This window comes from Amphiura filiformis, chromosome 7 (assembly GCF_039555335.1).
Source record: "Amphiura filiformis chromosome 7, Afil_fr2py, whole genome shotgun sequence".
Classification (NCBI taxonomy): domain Eukaryota; kingdom Metazoa; phylum Echinodermata; class Ophiuroidea; order Amphilepidida; family Amphiuridae; genus Amphiura; species Amphiura filiformis.
Window position 1 is genome coordinate 11,871,732 of NC_092634.1, and position 27,205 is coordinate 11,898,936.

General features: G+C 36.9%; 1 protein-coding gene across 4 annotated transcripts in view; it reads left to right on the forward strand.

The window, feature by feature from the left end:
- Positions 1-27,205, forward strand: part of LOC140156749 (uncharacterized) — a 93,437-nt gene that overhangs the window by 38,651 nt on the left and 27,581 nt on the right. For 2 of the 4 annotated variants that reach the window (XM_072179704.1, XM_072179703.1), the window contains exons 2-3: positions 13,939-15,156; positions 16,528-17,478. In XM_072179704.1, the coding sequence (XP_072035805.1) occupies positions 13,968-15,156; positions 16,528-17,478 (2,140 nt within the window). In that variant the 5' untranslated portion in view covers positions 13,939-13,967. Of the gene's footprint in view, positions 1-11,997; positions 12,074-13,938; positions 15,157-16,527; positions 17,479-27,205 lie in introns of those variants that run through there. The other 2 variants (XM_072179705.1, XM_072179706.1) reach the window with 2 other exon arrangements.

Consider the following 27,205-nt stretch of genomic DNA (forward strand, 5'->3'; position numbering starts at 1 on the left):
CTTCTAGCCGTCAGCAATTTGTGCAATTTATGCAATTTTGAACTTAGATTATTTTTCTCATATCCTAGTTGCTTCCAATGATCGCTATTTGTGCAATTTGTGCAATTGGTGGAAAGGGCTTTAACGTGTCGACTATATAAGCAATTATGACATTGATCGCCAAGTCCCTTCTAGCCGTCAGCAATTTGTGCAATTTATGCAATTTTGAACTTAGATTATTTTTCTCATATCCTAGTTGCTTCCAATGATCGCTATTTGTGCAATTTGTGCAATTGGTGGAAAGGGCTTTAACGTGCGACTATATAAGCAATTATGACATTGATCGCCAAGTCCCTTCTAGCCGTCAGCAATTTGTGCAATTTATGCAATTTTGAACTTAGATTATTTTTCTCATATCCTAGTTGCTTCCAATGATCGCTATTTGTGCAATTTGTGCAATTGGTGGAAAGGGCTTTAACGTGTCGACTATATAAGCAATTATGACATTGATCGCCAAGTCCCTTCTAGCCGTCAGCAATGTGTGCAATTTATGCAATTTTGAACTTAGATTATTTTTCTCATATCCTAGTTGCTTCCAATGATCGCTATTTGTGCAATTTGTGCAATTGGTGGAAAGGGCTTTAACGTGCCGACTATATAAGCAATTATGACATTGATCGCCAAGTCCCTTCTAGCCGTCAGCAATTTGTGCAATTTATGCAATTTTGAACTTAGATTATTTTTCTCATATCCTAGTTGCTTCCAATGATCGCTATTTGTGCAATTTGTGCAATTGGTGGAAAGGGCTTTAACGTGTCGACTATATAAGCAATTATGACATTGATCGCCAAGTCCCTTCTAGCCGTCAGCAATTTGTGCAATTTATGCAATTTTGAACTTAGATTATTTTTCTCATATCCTAGTTGCTTCCAATGATCGCTATTTGTGCAATTTGTGCAATTGGTGGAAAGGGCTTTAACGTGCCGACTATATAAGCAATTATGACATTGATCGCCAAGTCCCTTCTAGCCGTCAGCAATTTGTGCAATTTATGCAATTTTGAACTTAGATTATTTTTCTCATATCCTAGTTGCTTCCAATGATCGCTATTTGTGCAATTTGTGCAATTGGTGGAAAGGGCTTTAACGTGTCAACTATATAAGCAATTATGACATTGATCGCCAAGTCCCTTCTAGCCGTCAGCAATTTGTGCAATTTATGCAATTTTGAACTTAGATTATTTTTCTCATATCCTAGTTGCTTCCAATGATCGCTATTTGTGCAATTTGTGCAATTGGTGGAAAGGGCTTTAATGTGCCGACTATATAAGCAATTATGACATTGATCGCCAAGTCTCTTCTAGCCGTCAGCAATTTGTGCAATTTATGCAATTTTGAACTTAGATTATTTTTCTCATATCCTAGTTGCTTCCAATGATCGCTATTTGTGCAATTTGTGCAATTGAATATATGAATACAAAAGCCACCCAAGTCCATACGTTGGCCAAATTGAGTTAAGCATGGGAAATTGTTGCTATACATAGGCCTGTCATATGTACGAAAGAACAACTCAAATTCATCCTGTGTGTCTATTGACCATGTGAAAAATAGCATGTATGAAAGAATCACCCAAATTCCATGATTTGAGTCTTGTAACACATTGATTAAAATCCAGTATGTATAAAAGTCCACTTGTAACACATTCATTGCTAGAGATTGACTTTTGAAGAAAAAAAAGGGTTTAATAAAGGAAAGTGTGTGGGTTATATTACATGGCAGAATGCTTATCAACATTATACATACCTGTGTGCTTTATTTTGTATTATCTTACTAGTGGTAATCTCATTCTAACATTGTTGTCTTTGTATATGATTCAAAAAACCACCCAAGTCCAAAATTTAAAATGAACCACACGAAGTCCCTGAAATGCTAATCGTCATACCTAATACAGGTTAATCCACTCATTTGCACGTAAAACTTACCATATTGACCAGGTAAATCTAACTGAAGGAATTAAAATGATACACAGGTTTTTCTCTCAAAATCACGTCCCATGGACTTGGGTGGCTTTTGTATTCATATATTCAATTGGTGGAAAGGGCTTTAACGTGCCGACTATATAAGCAATTATGACATTGATCGCCAAGTCCCTTCTAGCCGTCAGCAATTTGTGCAATTTATGCAATTTTGAACTTCTCGCCGGCAGGACTTGCCGTAAAAATCTTAACTCGCCGGGCGGACTTGCCGTATGATGCCTAGGATGATGATGATGAGGATGACAAGATGCCGATGCCTCAAATTAAGTATGACTCGGATGATTGGATATAATGATGATGCCTAGGATGATGATGACTCGATATGATGCATAGATGATGATGACTCCGATAATGATGAATATGACGATGATGATGATGATGATGATGATGATGATGATGATGATGATGATGATGATGATGATGATGATGATGATGATGATGATGATGATGATGATGTGTAGACGACGACGATGATGATAATGATGATGACGACGATGATTACGCTTATATAATGACAAAATGAATGAAGGTGTCATTTTATTAGCGATATTGAAATTAGGGGAGCCCTAAAAGTTGAGTGTTACCGTAGTTACTGCGGTTTTCGGACTTGTTTTTTTTTTTCTAAACATCCTCGTACGTATCATTCTTCCTTAAATTTTCTCGGTTTGTAATAAGGCGGTTCTCGAAAGCAATGGGACAGCGCTATTTTGGGAGTCTAATTACCCTATTAGCAGGAATAAGAGCTAAATCAACCGTGAAATTTTGTTGATGACGATGCATCGCATGATATAGACTTGGATTATCATGATGACCATGATGATGATAAGACGGCGATGCCTCAGATTCAGTATATAGCCTAATATCATCACACTGCCGACGCAGCTTTTGACTATAATGATGATGCCTAGGATGATGATGACTCCGATAAGATGCCTAGGATGATGATGACTCCGATAATGATGAATATGATGAATATGATGATGATGATGATGATGATGATGATGATGATGATGATGATGTTGACGACGATGATGATGATAATGATAATGATGATGATGATGATGATGATGATGATGATGATGATGATGATGATGATGATGATGATGATGATGATGATGATGATTAAGGCAGCCCGAAAAGTTTAGTGTTAGTGTTAGGGCGGTTTTCGGACTTGTTTTTTCTTTCTAAACATCCTCGTATCGTATCATTCTTCCTTAAATTTTCTCGGTTTGTAATAAGGCGGTTCTCGAAAGCAATGGGACAGAGCTGCGTCGATGCCTCAGATTCAGGATGATGAATTGTATATAATATCATCACACTGCCGACGCAGCTTTTGACTATAATGATGATGCCTAGGATGATGATGACTCCGATATGATGCCTAGGATGATGATGACTCTGATGATGATGACTCTGATGATGATGACTCTGATGATGATGACTCTGATGATGATGACTCTGATGATGATGACTCTGATGATGACTCTGATGATGACTCTGATGATGATGATGACTCTGATGATGATGATGACTCTGATGACTCTGATGATGATGATGATGATGATGATGATGATGATGATGATGATGATGATGATGATGATGATGATGATGATGATGATGAGGAGGAGGAGGAGGAGGAGGAGGAGGAGGAGGACGATGACGATGACGATGATGATATGAAAGCGGTTGTCGAAAGAAATGGCGAAGCGCGAGCCCGGAAAAGTTGAGTGTAACCGTAGTTAGGGTTGTTGACGGATTTTGTTTGCTTATAAACATCCTCGCACGTATCATTTCTTCCTTAAATTTTCTTTCCACCAATTGCACAAATTGCACAAATAGCACTTACTGGAAGCAACTCAGATATTGTCAATCCTCATTGCTTTTATAAATTGCATAAATTGCAACACCTGTGGCTATTTCTACAATTTGTAAAAATTGCTTACGTGCATGGCTATTTGTACAAATTGCACACTTTCTTGCAACTGTAGGCAATTTGTGCAATTGACTGACATATATGGCACAAATTGCAACACCTGTGGCTATTTATGCAATTTGTAAAAATTGCTTACATACGTTGCTATTTGTGCTATTTGTACAAATTGCACACTTTCCTGCAACTGTAGGCTATTCGTGCAATTTACTGACATAAATTCCACAAATTGCAACACCTGTGGCTATTTATGCAATTTGTGAAAATTGCTTAAGCAACTGGCTATTTGTGCAATTTGTGCTATTTATACAAATTGCACACTTTCTTGCAATTGAAGGCTATTTGTGCAATGACCAATCCTGCGCCTTTATGACTAAAGCTCACTGTGAAAAAACTGTGCATGCATGGATTCCATGTGATGCAATGATGAAATCAGCCTATTAAGTCATATATATCCAGGGAATTGCTGGCCGCTCCAGGGAAACCGCTGTGGGAACAGGGGGTTATTCATCATTCAAAGTATATCTTGTCCATCATTTAGTGATAAAACATGAGCTTTACATGTTTTTGAATTTCATTTTTTGAAAGTTAGCCCTACTATAAGGGGAAAATAATTTGACCTTAGGTTTTAGTATAAAATTATTCCTTTATAACAAGTTGTCCACTTTAAACAAGTGCCTTTATTACCGATGGGTCAAATTTGTGTGCAAATGATGTTGAAAAAAGTCAATGGTGAGGTTAGATAGCACTATAAATACCCACAGAAATATGAAGTTTGTTTTTGGTGTCAGAAGTGGGATCAAAGTTAATCTTTAGGCTTTAGAATGTCAGCTCTGATTATGACCAAGGAAATGAGCTGATTTAGGGGTAAGTCTCTTACCTGGGGAAACTATATAACAAAACAGGCTAGATTTGCATTGCTTGTAGCACACCCTGCGGCATGCATACTATGCACACCCACCATATTATACACCATGTACAGTTTTGTACAAACATCACATACACCTATCCACAGGTACATATACCAGCAAGTGTGGACAGCGAAACACTGAGTTTTCATTGCCTTGTTACATGTGGACGAACACATTTCACACTACCACATTCCTATTGCGGCTGCCTGCAAAGGTACACCATTGCCAAGTACCAGTGTAGTACCAGTGCAGTACCACGCCACTGTGATACCACAGCTGGTGGATTCTGCGCAGTAGCAACATTGATACTGTGTAGGTACTCTGTGTGCACCAGTCAGGTACCTTGGTGATGGTGTACCTGTGCAGGCTACTGCAATAGGAATCTTGTTGTGTAGTTTTAGTTGCTTTACTGAGTGTGAACTGATCTTACATCCCCAACTGGGGTTAGTGTTTATAAAATTAATATATGCAAACTATAAGGGTATGAAGAATTTAACCATTTTGCTTAAAAACAATGGTGCCACTTTTATGAATAGCCTGTTGCCACGTCAAATTGGTTCAAAGGAACAATGCATTACATAATCTATTCTGTCTCCATGTTTATATAACCTCCTTGACCCCAAGTACATAATACTTAATTTAACTTCCGATATAAGCTACATTTATGGAGCTTTAAATTCATATTACATAAATACAGGAAATTTATGTAGATAGTTGTAATTCAATTCAGCTGGCTTTGGTCAATTGAACATGAATCCAATAGGTGCCAAGTTTGAGCAAACTAAGGCCAATTTTGCTCATTTGGGGATTCTTATTGAAGATGATGGATTCCATGAGCTTATCCACATAAAAATGAATTTAAATTGATCAGTCAATTTGTCAAGACAGATTTGATGGTTGAGTAAAAAAATATTAGTGAATTGTATTGGCAGGAGTAGATTTACAAAAGAACTTGGTACAAAGTTGATGATAGGGTTTGTCACTAAGGAAAGGTATAGTGGTGCAGAGAGGGTAGGATTACTAATATTACTAGGTTAATAATATTTACGTTGATGGCACAGAGGTCCACTGTTGAATATTAGTATATAAACATGGACTGTAGAACAGTCCATGATATAAACCATGTTTGCGTTTTGGCAAATAAAAATGTTTATCTTTATTCTGCATTCTCCTAGAACTTGTTCCAGTTCTTCTTTCGCATGCATGATGCAGCCTTGAGTCTGCTTGCACGCAGTGGCGTAACCAGTGGGGGGGGGGGGGGGCCTCCCGGACACACAAAAAATGGGAAGAAGAGCAAAAAATAGGCAAAAAATTTGGCTTGCACATAAATACTACAACTTTTGTCATCTTAGAGTGGGTGTGTCAGGGTCCCTTCCACTAGGGATATGAAACATGTTTCACACATGTATCCCTGCTTCCACACTAAACAAGTGTTACATGTACGTTCTCCTGTGTCTTTATTGGACCCACTAGTTTGTCCTCTCCTTTCTTGGAATACATTATTGTTGTGTTTCTGCATACATGTAGTATACAAATATGGATGGATGATTTGTGCATTTAGGTGTCCAAATTAGGTATGACTTCACTAACTTGTATGGCAAAATCATAGATCCTAGATGAAATATCAAAATTGCTATCCAGGATCTGTGGGCAATATATACAACCTGTTCATGGCACCTGACTTATATCAGGGATGTGAGAGAAACATCCCTGGCTGGTATTAATAATAATTGTTTACTAATTAATTGTTTCACTTTCATAATAGTTATGGTGACTTGTGTGTATGAAAATAGATATCATGATTCTAGTACAAGGGCACAAACTATACAAATCATTTCAAATTAGTTTCAGGCGCCTGGAATTAATAACAAAACAATTGTAAGGTTGGCAAGTGTCCATAATATTCATCATATTGTCATTATATTCATGGTCTTATTGCATTTGATCTTCAGGGATGAGCATGTTAATTGTCAACTGTTATATTAGTATTATGTTCAATCTCAGCCATTCAAACAAGTTTGTTTGTTAAAATGGACAAGGCTCAAATAAAATGCTGAAGTTGAAAGATTTGTGTTTTTAAATTGTTTTGTTTGTTTGATATGTTTAAACAGTCGCTCCGTGCGGAGACATGCTTGAGTCCTGATAGTTCCTGGTTCAATGCTCAAACCAGGCTTAAATGTTTGTATGCTAGCATATGTGCAAAGAAAAGAGAGAAACAGATTTGAAGATAAAGAGCAAAGAAAAGAAGGCTGCTCCGAAACAATCAAGTGAACAATTTTATTGTCAGCCTAGCTTTTGGGTCAAAAGGGGAGAATCTCAGTTTGCCAACTTATTTGTTTGCTTGACCTGTTTAAAAAAAAAAAAAGATTTTCCTTTAAAACAAATCTTGTCTCATATTTTTTCATTTTGTTAAAAGTTCAAACTTGGGCATTACATAATGACAACAAATTGTCAACAATACTTGATAGAAAACTTCAAATTAGATATCCTACTACTAATCCTACAGAGCAAGGTGAAGGTGACGAGGTCAGGAAGTTTAAGCTAAAATTAGAATCGAGGAAATACTAAATTTTGCATTAAAGTGAAGAACTTTAAGTAAAACTTGCAAAAGACAGACAATTCTGTTAAATTGTTCCACCTGTGCACTTGACAAGTTAGTTGATATTACTTTTTTTTGCCCCCAAAATGTCAAAGGGATAATGGAGAGAGCTGATCAATTTGATTTTACCTCCATCGTGAATTGAACTGGGGACCTCTTGCACCAGAATATTCAGAGCCCTAAGAGAGCTGGGCCACACTGTGCTCTCATGTATCATGTCATGATGATCATGATGATGCAGGGGAACTTGTCCCCTTCCACCTCAGGCTGTATATTACACTTGGCATCTTATAATTGAAGGAGTTCAAGCATATACACCCAAATATATTATGTAAAACCCTATCATAATAGTCCTATAAGACACTTCACTGAACAGATTCATTGTATTCACTTTTTTTTATTGGACAAATAATTCAAATTTTAATTTGAAATATTTCTCTGCTCATAGACAGTGAAGGTGGATACAAAGTTCATTGCAATTTGTTAGTATGTTTCAAGTGGGTGTGTTATGTCTTGATATAGCATCGTATGTGACTCAAATCATCTTCCTCTATTTTTATGAATAATCAAAAGTTTTGTCTGTTACTTCAGGCACCTGTTACATTTGTTCTTAAAAATCAAACAGGTAGTATGTGTGTCAAATTATTTCAAGAATTCAGGAAAATGTATTTTGTGCAGAATAGCATACTAAGCACAGCCAACTAAAAAAAATCTGAATTGAATTGGGAGCATCTTTGATTAAAACAAGATTTCCACTTTCCCCAACATTTGGAATTGAAGACCACTTTTCCGAAGCAAAAATATTATAAAAACACATTTTACAAGGATTGTATTCATTAGAAGCATGAAAGTAGTAAAAGTTAATAGGAGTTTTTTTCTATATACAGCAGCATATCTTAATAAAATAAAATTTGGTTCAGGAAAGAGAGGAACTAACCATTGTCCCTAGCCTTTGTTACAAAATAAAGTGGTTTTTAGAGGCACTTGTATTACTGCTTATGTGATTACTTAAGAATGAAAATGTTTAGATTGTAAGATTCAAATTACTGAATGGAAATGTGATGAAATAGTCCAGACACTTATGAATTGTACTACACAAACAGAAAGCTTTGTTTAGATGTAGATTTAAATCTTGTATGGAGGAAAGCAAGACTAGTTAGCCATAATGCCTGGAAAGTGTAAGTAAATGTAAGTACATTACACAAAGTGGATATTTACTTCAAATGTTACACCAGGAAAGTCTTTTTCAACTTTCCTGGTTACACTAATGGTGTGATTTTTATGGTGAGACAAACCCGGGGAGACAACCTCCTGAAGAGGCTTGAGGGTAAGGGCTTAGATTGCTCAATTCGCTGTCGTAGTGCACTCCATGCACCCCTTTGCTATTATCATGGCTGTAGCTAGTGGGGTGGTCGGGGAAGCCATGGTCACCCTACTCAGAAACCTGTTATGTTTTACTTTATAGCTTTATTCAAATTTTTGCGCACATTTGTATTTTGATCGACCTATATTTTGATGGTTGCCAACTTGCCCCACATTTTGCAACCTTGCTACGGCCCTGGGTCTTCTGTACAAATCAAAAGCCAAATTTCAGTACAAATTCAGATGCAATCCAACAAAAACCAAATGAACCTTGAAAAGGTAGTTGACCAGTTGTATTGTTTGTTTTATCAGTATACTTGATTAATTTGTAATAAAAATAGTTAGGTAAAAAACATGTGATTTTCAAACGAGCCTTGTGAGATGTAAGTAATACCTTAGTGGTTAACAATAGGAATAACAATAAGAGTCTAACTTGCTGAATTAGGTACATGATTACCATGACTCATTAGAAAATATATCCTGATTATTTTGTGCCTTTTGTGGTGTGGTCAATATTGGAAAGTACTGGTTTGTTTTAGCTGAAACAAGAACTTATTTAGTTTCTTATGTATTTAGCGGCATTCTGTTTATTTATCTTAGCAAGTGGATTTGTTTTGTTGTTGAATTGGTATGATGCAATTAGAGGCTGTGCAATAATTATGAGCCCTGGGGTAGGGTAAAATTGGGGGGCAAGCAATTTTTTGGCGAGCCGAGAGGGGGGCAAGCAATTTTTGGCACACATTCATGGGCCGCCGTTTAACTAAAACGCTCTAAAATGGCTTAGGAAAACAGTACCACTATATCTTTCCTTAATATGCGTATGATATGCTGGAGAAACGGCTGAATGATCATTGTCTAATTAGAAAAAGTAGATTTAAAAATACTTATTTTAAATGCAGATTTCAACAGTGTCCAACAACAACAAAAATTGTTCTAAAATGGGCTGCACCAGCTAATGTTTACCTAATTAATAAATGAATCTAAACTTAGTTTGCAAACCACAATGTTGTGATGATTAATGACATCCGAATGGGTAATAACCATTTGGACTCATCAAAACCATGATATCTCTACCAAATGAATTGCTTATCAATTAGTCAATATTACAGTTTCTGATGATTCACCTGCATCTGAACTCAGATGGGTGGAATAGTTGTATGAACTTTTATGTTATCTGAAAAACAAATGAACCAACATATTTATAGCAATAATAATATTATAGCATTGCCATTCTGATTGGTAATATATAACCAAAATGTATTTCACATCACAAAATTATAAGAAAATACATTTATGTTCTGACAAATTTAACAAAAAATTATATGAATGATGTTTTAATTATTCTAAGATTTGACATATGATTTGGATTTTGGACTTTAAATATGGTCTGTACTTTAAGTACAACCCCGGGGTACAAACAAGCCTACATCAGTTTAGATTCAATTGTTAAATGCATGCCTTTAATACTGAGAAAACATGACAATATTTGGTTACAAGTTTATGGTCAGGCCAATCTTTGTGTTATCGTGCCCTTGTTTGTAATGAACTCTAAAATGCAAATATTAATAACGGCTTTGTTCAGAAATGTCAGATAAATGGTAATAATTTCATTAATTTAGTTTTTCTCATTATCCTGTAAATTTAACAATTAAAATGTAGCCTATTGGTCATTCTCTTGGCTATATGATTTGATAAATTGTATATTAAATTGTCAAAGAATTATTTAGATCGGACCGTAACATCTTGCATTATTTGAACATATGATTCGGTGTGTGCCCTCAGATGTATGAGTCATGCGGGTTGAGGGATTCCACTATATTATTGATATACCAGCAATTATACTTATAAATGGAATTATACTACTGTAACATCAGGCGGGGTTGCATTTATTACTTTAATTATTATTAGGTAGGAGAAATACATGGCTGGAATATGTCGTGTGAGTGACTGTAGACAGTGGCATACCGTGGTTTGAAAAAGTGAATTATAGTACCATTTTTTCACAATTTTGTATACTTTTTCAATTCGCTTTGCCGCCCCTTCGTTTTTGCCGCCCTGTTTTTGCCGCCTCTGTTTTTGCCGCCCTGTTTTTGCCGCCTTCTTCTTCCGCCGCCTTCGTTTTGGCCGCCCCTGCTTTGACCCCGGGGCCCAAAGCCCCCCCCAAAATACGCGCATGGTAGATTATGAGAAATACATTGCACCAGTGCAGATATTATTAAAATAAAAAGATGGGGCTCAAGGAATGTTTAAAAAAATCAACATTATTTCCCAGTCACGGCAACAATGAGCACAGAACAAAGTGAAATGGGGGAGGTGAGACGAAAGCCAGTATAAAGGCCTATGAAACTTAACCACCTTTAGAAACCTTAAAACAAAAGTACACAACACAAAAGACATGCAGTGTACTCCGTGATAAGCAAGTTAAATTTTATAGTATGAATTCTTTTCAGTTTATAAGTGTGATACAGATTTTGATTGCATTAAATATTTTTTCTAGTGAATTTGTTTTTTGAAGGGATTAAAGGATATTTGGTTTATACATATACAATTAAAACAGCATATGATTAAAATAAATAAATACAAGAATGAAAAAAAAAGTGCAGCTTGAATTCCTAGGTTGAGCAAACAAACACTAAACCAAAACATAAGTTTAGGCTACCATGCACTACCAGGGACCTGTGTAAAACACCGGTGCTATTTTTAGCACTCTTATTTCATTCTTATCCTTTTTTGCTTAGATTGTGGCAGAAATAAGGAAATGAATAGCAATTTTTTATCAAACCATTGTTATTATTAACGTCAGTTTTGATAGTATTACACCCGGTATTAAACCAGAGGGTACAATATATAAGCACATCTTAGGATCATAAATGAACCAGAGCATGTACTGGAATCTTTTGAACCATATCTGTGGGTTTGATGAATCTTTTTAGAGTGACTTTCCCTGATTTCCATGGTTGCAGAACAATTATTGATTGTAATGTTTGTATGCACACAACACTATAGTAAAGTTTGGATGGCCTTGCAATCAACATCCTATGACCCGGTTATATTTTCCTGTTGGAGTATTGTAGGTGGATTGACTGGTAGAATATATTCGTGGTCAGTGTGGACAACATTGTGTTCTGTATTTATCACTGTTTATGAATGAAGTAGGAGTTTATGGTGTTACAGGAATAATACCATCATAATTAAGTGTGAGCTTTCATTGGTTGATTTTTCTGCATTTGATTGAATTTTATTGCTGCAATTTTCAGGTATGTACTGGTCATTGTATCAAGAAATAAAAAGAGTAAGAGTAAAAATGTTGTGCTTCCTCAAGGCTGATCAAAGGAAATGGACCTCTAAGTAACTAGTGTGTATAAAGATCCATCATGACCATGAGATAAAACAAATCTGTTATGGGGTATCCATGTTGCTTTCTATCAGTGATTACTTTAATATATATGACCAAGGAAATGAGCGTAAAGTCGCAAATTGGTAGTTGGGGCAAAATAGTAAGAGAGGTCTCACATCAATCTTATAGTTGCCATGAGCTGTCTTCTAGTTGATGTGCTTCTATGGATATGCCTACAGATTCTACCTTCCTCCCTTTTTGCTGTACCCTCTATTTGCACTGGTGTGGGCAGTTAATTTTTAGACTAATTGAGTGACCAGGGTTGTAAATATGTGATTGTAGAAGTTTATTTGTCTGAATGGTGACAACCTTGGCAATGTAGGCATCATTTGTTATAGCTTGTTACGCATTTTTCACCCACATAACCAGAATGGGAGAGAACAATTAATAACAGCCACAAAACAAGAATCATAATTCTACCAGCACAGTTTACTTTAATATACTCAGTAGTATTATAACTTGAATGCAAACTTACTGTTGCTTTGTACTAGAACTATTCAAACCATTCTTCAAATATGAATTGTTCATGGGTTCATATTTGAAGAAGATGAGCATATTTTTCTTTGAAATACATATATTGACAGTGGTTTAAAATATGTAGACTAACTTTATGTTTTCTGCATAAGTCAACTTTGTTTATATGAAAATATGAAAACTAATACTAGTTTTATTATAAGTGTATTGAAATGTGCACTTTGGAACCAAATTGTTTTATCTTCAATTAGCTGACAACTAACTGATAATAGTTGAATATCAATTGATGCTAATTAGTAATATAGTCTAGTACCTACAGTACATGTAAGTATGTAGACAACAAAAAATGATAATTTCGTTCTGCATTTTAAACTATAGACATAAAGGAGCAGCAAACCAAAAACCATGATGATCACCACCCAATCCTAACCCGAATCCTATTAAATTGCTATGAAATTAACTGCCTTTGCAAGTACAAATGCTGTATCACCTTCTTGCATTACCTACTACAGATACTGCTTTTTATTCTGGGGACTCTGTTAAAAAAAGTACCTTGTTTTAAGTGGAAAGGCAACACATATCTGCTGTGTTATGTACTCATACATGTATAGACTCTTGTCATTTTACTTCGAGAACAAACTGATAAAAAAGTACATCCCATGTCATAATATAGTATCTCCTAATGTAATCATTCACTGATACCACGTTTGACTTAGGACGTATGACAGACTCCAGGTATGACTTCAGCTCCGCTCTAGTTTTTGCTACAAACACACGTCACGGAAGTGTTTACATACTTCATGTTTACATTGGTTTGCTCTCAACCTTGAACTGATTGATAATCTACATGTAAACTGAAGCCAACCATGCAAACTGTGATGATGTGCATGTCTGCTGTGCTTTAAATAACAATGATTTTGATTATTTGATTCAATTGTTACCTCATAAAATGTTCTTTAACCCCATGAGAACTACCTGCCGATTGGCCAAAAAGTAGTTTTCATTATCAATTGGCCCAATCAGCAACATTGTTAGAATAATTTCACCACACAAAAATTGGGGTGAATTATTTGCAAAGCTCCATTCTGATTGGTGATTAAAGTGAAGATATCATGTAATTGACCAATCAGAGGCAATGTTATATCGGCAGGTAGTGCTCAGGGGGTTAAATGTTATTATTGAATGTCAAAAGTTATATTCTCAGTTTAATACATCCTAATAACGTTTTTGTAATATTTGATATCTTTGCAGTATGGAGCGACGTTGGCGATTTCACCTCTATGATGTCGTTTGCAACGGACCACAAGGATGCCCTCTATGGCCTCGACAATGACTGTAGAATCTTACGCAGTCCAGAGGAGAGAAAGAAAAAGAGATACGGGATATCCCATCATATGTGTATTCATGAATGGGAACAGCAAGTGGTAGATATCAGTGAAGAAAATAACCGATTGGTGAATGGTGATGAGGAAAAAGCCATCAACGATAAAAACGATTTTGCTAATGATACTCGGGACCTAATTGATCTTACTAGTAATATCGAGGATGTCATCACAAATGGTCATACAAAGTTGTACCATACTACTTCAGAGGTGTTAATGAGCGAAGCGAGTGATGAGTGTGATGATACTGTAGACAAATCGTTACTGCCTTTTTACGACCGATATTCAAGGTTCGTCCAAAGTATGGCCGATTTGGATGCGGACAAGTTCCAAGATCTGGAGGATTCTCCTCCTGATCAACCAGATCAGAAGCAGCCCAAACCACACCCAAAACTGCAGAAAGCCCTTGGTGCTAAACCACCCATAGCACCTAAACCATTACTATTTAGAACTCAATCTGATGGGAAAGTTGTCAAGCCTACAGCAAAATTACCACTACGACCTCGTAGTGGAACGGCTGAATCTGAACCTGCCTTAGGAGATGAAAACCAACTACATGATGAGGATAAGATTAACAAAAATTCAATTACAGGTTTCTCAAAAACTAAACCAGTTGTACGGCATGTGAAACCACCTATGCCTGCACCTAGAACATCTATAGCAACTATAAAAACTGATATATCAGAACTGTTACACACTCCCCCACCACAGGAAGTAGTGTCCCCAAACATTGAAAATGATGATAATAAGAACATCGAGCCTGAAATGGAAATAAATAGTAATGAAACAGAAATACTGCAAGAAGATGGTACACCTGGCCAAAGACGATATGGAGTAATTGAACCAATTAATCATGATGAGGAATCTAAGAACCAGAATGAGCTTCATGTAACAAGACCAACCCCAATGCCAAGGATAAGCTCAGGGAGTGATTTAGGCTCAAGATATAGTGCTAATTTGGAAGAGATTATCTGTGCATCGCCAAGAGATAGTGATGATCTGGATGATACACGTGTATCTGCTGATTCATGTGGAAGGTTTAGTTTGGATCTGGATAATTTGAAACTTGACACTAGTACTGATGATGGTAAGTCTGTACACCTTCCCAAACCTGCATGATTATATCCTAAACCTTTTATATTATATCACAACTGATAACTTATTTGGACTTGATTGTACTTGCTTCAAAAGCAAAGATAACTGAAATGTAATGATGTACGTAAAGAAATGAGATTTTGGTCAAGCTCAGTATACAATCTGCATGTTGCATGAAAAAAATACAATAAATTGATAAAAGTTACAATTACAAGTATGTATAATGTATACATGTATCTCGCTAACTCCAGTATCACAAAACGCATGTCAAAATTGCATGTTAATAACCTTGTAACCTCACGCTTTGCTGAAATGAACTATATCCTGCTAAACCTGTATAAATGAAACTTTTATTTGCTTTTTATTTTTGCATTGCTTTGCCTAGTTTTATTCTGTTCCTGATCCTGTTCATTGTTAAGCCATGATTAGGATTAAGCCATGCTTCTGGATTAGAACAAGGGCTTCCTGAATATTGACTGTTTTTGTTGCTTTTTAAATCCCAATAGGAGCCACTATGTTATTCACCAGGACAACTGCCACGTTATTCAACCTAACCTTATCCTTCATCCCAAAACTCCCAACTGTGGCAGTGATTGGGTCTTTCATGGATTTGGTCTGTAAAACAAACCCAAATTTTACTTAAAATACTTTTAAAACTAAAATTACATGGGTTATTGTGACTGAAATTTAAGAATGTGACTAAAATTTTTTATAAGTTGTTATTTTGGGGCTATGATAATTGAAAACCATAAGAATGTTTTGGCTTTGGGAAGATTTAGTTCAAGAGCAAAGAATGAGAGTTTCAAATAAAATTGGATTTCTTTGAATAATCTAAAGCCATGCATGGACTGCTTCATTAACCAGTTTGCTTTACCTGCATAGCTGCAATCATGTAATTTAGTAATACATTTATTGATACATAAACATAAAGCATGTAAAACATATCATTCATTTTTAATCACAAGCTTGTGTTATTAGAATATTCATGTAGTTTTATTAACTCTCTTTGATTTTGCCAAACTAACAAAATAGTTATGTGTTTTATCATTGGCTTTGGCTCATTGGCTTCATAGTTTAGTTGGTTGTAATGTGTAGCAATAGATTCCTCCCTTTAGTTTGCTACTCTGCTGAATTCTCCACCTCTTTTGCTCAAATTTACCATAGCAGCAAGAAATGCTAACCTGCTGATGTGAACAGTTAGCGCACACTGTAACTGTTGTGTGTATTTAACATCTTTTTACTTTTTGTTTCTAAATTAACTTGATAATTACATTATTTGCAGCATGTTAGATGAAGTGATTTTGATGATGGTTTTGTTGCCTAACATGCTGCAAGTAGATAATTATCTTTTGTTTCTTATTAGACCCTCAGAGGGTGAGTAACATCTCAGTGATTAACAATGAATTAAATGACACATTTAAAGAAGACATTCCATCACAACCCCTTGACAACAAACAAGGCAATATGGAGGAAAAACCATTGCGTTCTTATCGAGAATCCGTCAGGAATCTCCATGTTCCAGTGCGTGAAAGAGCCGCTATATTCGAGCGCATAGCTGCTGATATCCGTGCATCAGCTGACATATCCTCAAGTCGTAACAGTTCTGTAAGCAGCACCCAAAGCCATTCTCCTCCAAATTCCCCGAGAGGGTCTCGTCAGATGTCATTCGGTTGGGAACGAGAAATTAACTTGCGTCTTGGAGTGAACCGTAGTCGTGAGAGCTCACAACAGAGTTCCTCAACAAGTTCCACCAGCAGAAGTAATTCCTCAAGAACACATAATCCTGTGTCCAGATCCATGTCATCAGGGTCTGTATTTAGTGACTATCGACAGAGCTATAGCAGTGATGATGTACCATTTGAACCAGTGTATGAAGTGACTCATGTCAAAGAGCAAGTACTGGAAGAGGAAGCTCCCATGTTGCCAGAGCGTTGCCCAATTGAACGTGATGATCTGCGTTCAGCGCGTATTATATACAGGACCAGGTCAGAGCCGCCTCAGCCCCCGGATGAATTGTATGAAAATATCAATGGAAACGAACCATCCCAGGATGAATTGTATGAGAATATTAACGAAGATCGGAGATCTCAAAAAGTACCGTCCCGTACTCATCCACATGAAGATGAACAGCCTAGTCACACAAAAGTACAAAAACAAGATTCTACATATGCAGTGTACCTGGATGAAGATAGCTTAGCCACAGAGTTTCCTGCAGAAAGACAGAAGATCCATGAAGGTTACTATAGTGATGGTTACCATGGTGACGTGGATTACAAAGAGAACTTAGCCAATGATGCAACATCGAAATCCGCAGGTGAGATATATTGCACTGAAACAAGACTTGCTATCAGGAATGTGGTGATGTGGAATGAATGGTATAGGCTAATTACATGATATTGAAGTGAAATTTGAAGTCAATAAAGTGTTTGAGAAGTACATTTGGCTATTCCAGTTGAAGTCCATACACTCCTTAAAACTTATGGAAGATACGACCTTAATCTTCCACACAGGGAGTGTGATTTTCAAGTGGGGTTACCTGAATGGGTGACTCCATTTCAAATAAGTATACACACCCTGGTGTGGGAGATTTAAGGTCACATCCTCCATAGGGGGTGTATGAATTTCAACTACAATAGCTGATTTGTGAAGTCACTCCTATATGTGATGCACCTATACTTTTTGACTTAGTTTCTACTTCAGAATCATTGGGCCTATTTTTTGCATGGTTGAAATCCTCCTTTCACCTTCCTTTCTTTACAATGACACTAGTGCATTCCAGACTTCAAATTGTCATACTCCATAGTATCTTACTGACACCAGTACTCATTAGTCAATCATTTTTTCTCAGGTCTAAATCAATAGACAATACACATATTCTGGTACTAATACTCACAATTCATTATACTAAAATACTGATACTCAAGACTCATTGCTCCGATTTCTCGAAGCTTGGCCAGTGGTCAGGCTTCCCAAGCCAGCAGGCTAGCCCTATCAATGTAGATCCATTTTATTGATTCTGTTTCTAGGTGATTTACAATTTGAAATTGAAAGCACTGGTATATAGGACTAATTGGGCTTAAGCCTAATGGCTTAGGAAGCCTGGCCACTAGCAATGCCTCGAGAAACCGGCCCGTAGTCTCTCTAGATAGCCATCTCAAATTATGATCATGGACTCTAAGCAATGGAGTTAAATTAAAAACTGTGCATGGTTATAGAGTACTGGTATCAAAAATAGATCAGAAAGTACCAAATGATGTCATTGTTTGCTGAAGGAGGCGAATTTGAGACCTGACTCCAAGTTCATACTTTTGACAAGAAACTGTGAATCAATTCTTGAAAAAAATTGTGTAAAAAAATTTGTTTGAATCCAATATGCCATTCTTATAAATGTCAAACTTTGCACTGAATGAAATGATTGACACAAACTTCCTTTCCTTGTAATGGGACAATGTTCTAATCCTGGTCTTGTAATTGTCATCAGAAAAACAAAATTAATGTGTATCTGACATTGATTAATACAAGCACTGCTTCCTCCCACACACAAGCTTAACATCACCCTGTCAGATGCCAATTTTGTCAAATTTTATTTTTACTTCACAGGGACAAAGTTTATGTTTGCTCCTAACTTTAGATTTGAAATATTTGGCATTCAACTTTGTGTTTAAATTATATTCTGAAATGTTTATAAACTAATCAATTTGAAACAATTTATGTTGATATTTGATGGTGCGTAAAGTCCAAACTCTCTATCCCTGGTGCCCTTTTAAAGACACTACTTGTTTACTCTTATAAAAGACTTGTCAGTGATCAAAATCTCAGGTCAGTTTGTGATGACAACTTGTGTTTCCTGTTGAAGAACAGATCCCTATCTTGTTGTGTTTAATACACAGTCAGATTACTTCTGTGTTGGGTACCTTATGAGAAATGGTTAAACATGGGGTACCTTAACTATGTGTACTATTAAGGAGTCATCTGGATGTGTATTATACCCGGGTATTATATATAAAGGAATTCAAACAGAGCTGAGTGTAGTAAACTGAGTATATAATTATTGTCATACTGTGGAAATAATGCACAAATTGATAGCCAGTTTCTTACTGATGAATGCATGACAACAAACAGACCAGTAACATATCCAAAAGTTATGCAGTATAGGAAGCTGTATAGTACATGTATTTGATCAATTATAAAGGCAATAGGGGCAATAGACCACCAGCTCTGTTTGTATCTCCCTTTTATATTAGAATGCATGATAATTTAGTTGCATGATATAGTACTCTATTAGTATTACTTCACTTATAAACAGCATGAATAACCTATCCATTCTCATTGAGCAGGTAAGTGAGAGTTGATTATCTGTCATACACTTTGGGCAGGTAAAATAAATCCAATGCCCAATTCCACAAATTCAGTTCATCAAAAGTGTGATCCCTTGAAAGTTTATGATCCTGAAATCTTGTTTTGGCTTTGGATATATACTCTCTTGGTGATCATTGTGAATTTTGCCCCATAAATGTAAATGAGAATACCTTTGGCAGTGAAATTAAGTATATTTAAAAACAATTTTCAATTAAAATGTACCTATCCATCAATCAGGAACTGATACTTTTAGATCATGAATATGTGAAACAACTTTAATAACAGATTCTGCCCTAAACTAACGTCTTCTTTCAGTGAATTAATTTTCCGCAACAATTTTGCATCATTGTGACAGTACAGCATGTGTATCTTGACTTGCCAAATGTCTATTATCTATTGCATTTTGTTGATAGTGAAGAAATATGAATCTCTATGATGAGAATATGGTGAAACATTTCATCTCATTCTGTGCCTGATGTAAGATTGCCAGAAACACCACTTTCAAAGAAATAAATTGTATAACATAAATGTTACTTTTTTGTTGCATCATGTTACAACAGAACAAAAATGTATCAACTGCAGGATGCTTGAGCCCACACCCCCTCCCATGCAGTTGCAACAAACACATGAATATAGCCATACACTCTGCCCCTAGGTGAACTCATGGTGGGAAAAACTGGGGAAATTTTGATTCTGGTAGGATATTGTGACCCCATTTGTACATACAAACACACAGTACAGGGAAATTTGTCTTGCTACTCTGGCAATAAACATTTTTTCCGGGCCCTGGGTGAACTACCAGCCTCCTGGGTTAAAAGAGAGAAAAAAAAATGACACAAGTGGACATCTAGGTATGAAACATTTCACCTATAGTACAGCTAATAGGCATTGATATGCAGCTAGCTGACAGCATAAGCCCTAGTCTGTGAACTATATGACTCATTTGGAAAGTTAGGTACCTTGATTTTTGCTGCAAATTCATTGATTTTTGCAACCATTTCATATAACAAACTAAGATAATTTTTGGAGATTATTTTGAACTTGAGCATTTCAGCAATCCTTGACTTTGCAACATCTTTCATTTGGCTTATTTTGAGGGATGTGCTGGGAGTCTGTGACCACCTCAGTTTGATCAGGTTTTCAATATTGGGCAAGTGATAACATACAGAAATTTTGTTTTTGAAGGAGCACTGAAGATAACCCTATTCTTATGATTTCATCAGAGCACGACAATAGGAAATTTGGATATCACAGGAAACATTAATATTGCCAAAAAACATGTGAAACCTTTTGAACAATATGTGATTAAAACATTGTCTATGTTGCAACACCATGAACACAGTAGCCTATGAGGGAATTTATTCTTGGTCAAGTATAATCATATCAAGAAAAGCTATAAAGGCATTGTCAGAGTTATCTTTGGCCTCGCGAGGTTTTGCTGGTGTTTATCAATTAAATTATACAATGAAGAAGTTTATTTCACAACATAAATGACCCTAAATCCCAAGGAAGACTGCCAAAACCCAATGTCCAAAAATTCGAAATCTTCTTCAGAGAATCATGTTTCAATTGAAGGATTATGGGATATAGGGCACGGTGGCTCAGTGGTTACGGCCTTGGACTCATAATCTGAGAGCTTGCTTGATGTGCATGGATTTGAGTCCCCATCCCACCACCATGTTGCGCCCTTGGGCAAGGCGCTTTGCCTCGCTTGCCTCACCCCACCCAGGTGCAATGGGAAGCTGTTAGGGGTTGTCACAGTCGTTGTACTGATGAACCCTGCGCCAATTGTAGGCTGCAAACGTGGTTCCGACATATTCTAATGACGGCGAATAAATGTAAAGCGCTTTGAGGCTGTTTACGGCATAAAGCGCTATATAAATATCTACATTTATTTTACATTTATTATGTAATCGGGCTGTGATAATTCGCTGCTGTATTGCATGTTAGTAACCATTGGTTATTGCTCCAAGCCTGGGCTCATACACCTGTTCCGAATTTTGATATGCCATAGACTTTGTGTTGCGATCATTTCGATCAGTGGTTCGTAACAAAGAAAGCGAGATCCAGTTGACCTAGCAATGGTCATATTCTAACGTGCACTCCGGGCGTGCACTACGACAGCGAATACACCTTCATTGAAAAGCTGTTACAGGAGCTTGGGTGATCTTTGTCTATACAATATAGTCTTGGATTGAGCATGGGGATCAGCTCTATGAAATACTTAAATATCCAAGAACAACTTTGCTGCATATGCAAGCATAAATGAGGAGTCATCAGTTGCACACCACACCTGCTTTGCCCTGTAGGAAATCAAGGGTTTAATGGATTCGATTCATCAAACTCTGATTGGACGTCGCAAAATTTGACAGTCTCATTGCTAACTCAAGGAAGTGTACAAGTTCATGAGGTGTATTTTAGGAATCATATGAAATTGTGCATATTTCTATGTCAATATATATGCTCCTAAAACATGAGTCAGTTAGAATGTTTTATGTATGCTTGGAAATTAAGTAACATGAATTTCCGATTGCTATCGTATACCAGTTGCAATGTAGTCACATGGAAATCCTAGAGTATTATAGAATAGGTACCATATGTGAGCTTTATGAAAGAGTTCCTGCATATATTGCAATGTTCCTTATCATGCTTATTTCTAAATGTTATGTAGGCCTAATTTTTAGGTGAAATCAAGTGTTTTAACCTTTGCAGACCTATATTTTTGCACTGTATGACAAAACTACACCCTGACACTTTACAGGGGAGGGGTTGCATGGACAATCATGTATACCTTGCTCACTTATCATACTGCAGTGTATCAAACCCAGGCTACAGTGGTCACTGTGATGTGTCTAGGTGAGTGCTATTACCACTCCGGTGACTACATCAACTAAATGTCCTTTTAAACTGCCACTCTCTAATTTTCACAAAACACTGAAGAAAAACTTCCCCCTGCAATTTATTCCTAAATCATACAAATTTATATTGAAATCTTACACAAAATATTGACTAAACATAAGGAGGGACAAAATTTAGCATTCTGTAGCCATTCCCAAAATGCAATACAAAAATTAGATGAAAGTTATGAGTCCACAGCAATTTAAGTGATTTGTTGAAGATTTGATAAGTCTTTTTTTTCTGCAGTTCATGATCAGTTGCAGATCCAATTATACTACCCCATATTCAAATGATATTTCAATAGAGGCCGTCAGTGTGACGTCATATGCCGCCATCTTGTGGGTACACGCTGAGATGGTCGTTCGATCTCCATGCGTGTGATGCGTGATAACAGTTGCGTGGCAAGCTGCGCCCTGCGTGTAGTGTCCGACGCATGAACACAAGTATCATTTGCACCCACAAGATGGCGAAAGGCTGACGGCCTCCATTAAAAAATGATGGGACTATTATTATTATAACTCGGGTCAGTACGGTTATCAGAATGCATCCAAGCCTAGTCCTTCAAAAAGGGCCTATGATCCAAGAAAGTGATGCTCCTTTGCAGGACAAGCTAGAACAAATAAGAAACAAATACCATAGCATTATCTAGTTCAGATCATCATAACCGGGTTTTAGCTACAAAACCTAGTTATTTTACCTTACCTACAGTGATTTATGCGTCTAGACTGACCCTAATAATATAGGACAAAGTCCCAGCAGTGAACTCAAAGCGACTTCCGTCAAAATAACTGGCAGTCTTTATTTCAAATGCTATCTGCAAAGATAGAAAGAAGCTTTGTATAACTATGTATGGTCCGGAATTGGAAGAGATGGAATGAAAGGTTTCGGAAATTACTTTTCATATCGTTTAAGGAGAATTGGCATTTCCTGATATGTATTACGTATGTATACAGGATGGCTTTCCCATGTGTGTCTCACAGTTAAACACATTTCCGCAATTTATCTGTCTTAGTTAGACTGATCTTGGCACTTGTTGAAAGCATGTGTCTGAGAGAATCAAATAGTTGCATGTTCTCAGAAGGTGATACTTGGCACGATCTGAAGTTATAAAAAAACCCAAAAGTTAAATGATTATGTGCTTAGTAATGAAATGGATTATCTCAAGAATCACTATAGAGGTACTAGGCATGTTAGGACTCTAGGAACACAATATCATTAAAGGTAGGCCTATGAATAAAATTATTGAAGTTGAGAAACATTGCATGTAGACTTATGAGCTTTTGCCTTTCAGATGATGTTTTAGGCAGTGTAGGGGTTATAACATTGTAAGCTTGGATGAGATGTTCAGAGGTGAATCATAGTTATTTTTGCGATGGTTTGAAGATAGGCATATAAACAAGCACTGTCATGTTACTGATATTTCTGGTTTAAATTGGCTGAAGACCGTACGTGGTTGGATAAATGGGGCAGAGATGCTTTAATTTCTGTGTTATATTATAGTAGGGTTATACCTTTAGTCTTTGTTTAAATGGTCGCTCCATGCTGTAACACACTTGGGTCCTGATGGGACCAGGCTCAAACAAAATGCTCAAGCCAGACTAAAAAGCCTATAAGCATGCTTGCCTATATGGAAAGAAAAGAGAAAAACAGATTTGAAGATAAAGATCAAGGAAAAGGCCACTCCCAACAATCAAGGGCAATTTTACTGTCAGCCTCTAGGTCAAGAGAAAGGAAATTTCTTAATCCAATCTCAACTGCCACTGAAGCATAGTGTTCTTACATCAATCCAAGCAGAGCTGCCAAGAGTCAGTCCAGGCCTGGGGGAGGGGGTGGGGTTAAAATTCAGGGCTTTAATTTTTTTTATGAAATTTTTCTACCATAGTGGTCCTCCAAAAATGCAGATGGGCCAACTTTAGGCTGTGTGTCTCTTGGCCATGGCCCTGTAAGGCCTGGCCCTGGGTGCTCCCCTCCCCATGATGGTGGTATACTGAGTGCAAGTTGATCTGGATTATACTGTGCAGAATACTGTGTGTGACCATAGTTCTCCTTCACTATCTATGGTCTAGATGAATATTGAACAGTCTAGATGATGTTTTCTATATATGCTAATGTGGGGGGGGTGAGAGGATAATATATTCTATACTTGTTCAAGTAATTTCAGAATGTGTAGCATGTATGTGTAAAATGTTGATGATCAGCGAGGAGGATCAGCAACCAAACCCAATTCCCTGGACCAGTCGACCCAGTTCAGGGAAACCATCCCAGATGAGGCCGTACTGGACAGTAGCTATAGGCGTGTTTCTATTGGAACCGTTTACCGGTAAAAAGACGGTAAAGGGATTATTTCTGCTCAATAGAAACTGACCTTCCCGCTATTTACCGGTAAACAGAGGCGAGTTTTTACGGTAACGTTTTCCTTCTTGAGGAAGGAAAATAGCGGGGATGCTTAGCGGTAAACGTCAATAGAAACTCACTCCGTTCCGATTGAATGCGCATACAGGGAAGAAACGGAAGTTGAGTCGCAAAATTGACCTCTGCATCATCAATGAGCTAGCTTGTTTACTGATGTATTATACCATGATTATACCATTCCGTTCGCAAAAATTCTCAGGCCTAATCACATACAAATATTTGACTCACTTGCTATAAATAAAGTAAATGGAAGAAATATTCATAATGCATTATCCCTGCATTATACATATTATGCTAAATATTTAATATGAGTTATGATTTATAATGACCCTAGAAAAAGCCATGAAATAAAACAACAACATCAGCGGATGAATCCAGCTGTGCATGCGAAATAAATAGAAATCAACTAGGATCCGCAGCGGTGTGTGCTTCAGAAAATTAGAAAGATTTCATGAATTTAATATTATGTTGTTGATGTTAAATTACTATTCGCTAAAAAGAATATTAACTGAAATTAAACTGTGAAAGATTAAATTCTAAGACCTATTTTTTGCGCGCAACAATACTGAGTACTCACGTCGATATCACTGATATATATGAGGGGGATTTCCCAATGGCGTAATTTGATGTACGCGAACGAATGAAAACGCTAATAAAAAAACATTATTCTTCAGTCTTCTTTTCTCGTGTTTGCTACCTCATTTTTAGCCAAACAATTAAGAAAATACTACAATATTAAAATCCACAATGCTTTGCGATTGACCCCAGTGCACGACCTTTCGCCAGCAAACTTTTAAGGTGTGTCAATTGACGCTGTTCATCGAGTGTTTACCGGTAAATAACGTGCAATGGAAACTGACCGTTATCCGCCTTTCGCCGCTATTTGACAGCGAACAGTTTTACCGGTAAAATGCAGGGGACTCAATAGAAACACGCTAAATGCATGGGCTGCTGTATTGTCTAGCCTGTAATATAACACTTGTATACATGAATGTTGTCTTCATCACAGATTGAATGTATGATGCATTCAAAATGGCTGCCTTGAAACTTTTCAAAATGAAAAGTTACAAAAAAAGCAAGTAAATTGTTTCCAGATTTTAAACTTCTCACCAAACTTGGAAACCATAGGTAGAATGAGAGAAAATGTTGAACTGATGAAGTTCTAGGCTCTTGAGGCCTTTCAAGAATTGATAAAAAATGTTCTGCCTCAGCTAAATCATCATTACTCAGGTGGTAGAGCATCAGCCTAGCGTTTTGGAGGTCCAGGTTGATTCCTAGATGATCAGTGGCTATTATCCACAATATGTCTAGTCACAGTAGCTTCACATATGGTTTACTATGTTACCATGGTTACACCACTCAGAAACCACCATTTATTCTCAGCTAATACCAAAATACTTGGCATCTTCTGACAATGTTGGCATACGATTCAAATACCAATTCATCATCCATTTCACATAATGATGTATCATCTATGTAAATTACATTATGATACGTTGTTGTGTGAAGCATACAACAATTTGAGGATTAAAGGCAGCTATATCAGCTGTGTCATCCCTCCCTCACCATATTCATGTGTGTCATAATCGCGTGCTATGTATCCAATCGTGTAGACATTGTGTAGACAGTGAGGCATACGATTAGGTCCATATACTAACTAGGATGGAATGAATTAGGCCAGCTGTGAACATGCAGTACTTTGCATGTCATCAGTATGATGTTAATTCATTACAACAATGTTACAGGATCTTTTGCATGTGGCATAACCCAGGTGCATACCGTAGTGCTTAACCCCTGGACACTACTGGTCATCTAACAGCATTTCTGATTGGTTGATATCTTGAAATGCTCATTTCAGTTGCCAATTATGACAAGGCTTTAAACTATTTATGGTCAAACTTGCATTTGCAGATGATCTTATTAATACCCTCCTTGATTGGTTCAAAATTGGACACAATATTCATTTTGGCCAATCGGCAGGTAGTTTTCATGGGGTTAAGAGCCCAGAGGTTTGAGAAATCAGCCTAGTTGGGGCATAACCCACCTCGGTTGAAACTTTTTGCACACCCTGTAACCAGATTTTTGTTATCAGGGGCCAAGGGGCAAGTAAAGGGTAAAATCTAGACCCTCTCCATAATGCACCTGTAACAATAAGGGGAAGCAGGGTAGGGGGTGAGGGTCCTTATGGTTTTGCTAGTTTTTGCATATACATCATTAAACTAGTATTCAGATTCTGGTTTTCTAGTGTTTCAAAATGCCTACCATGTTGTTATAAGCTTTGCTTGGAGCATGATTCTACCAGGGCTTTGGGTGTATGTTTACAAAAAAAAAAAGAAGGATTTTAGCAAAGAATTGTTCAAAAAAGATAACTT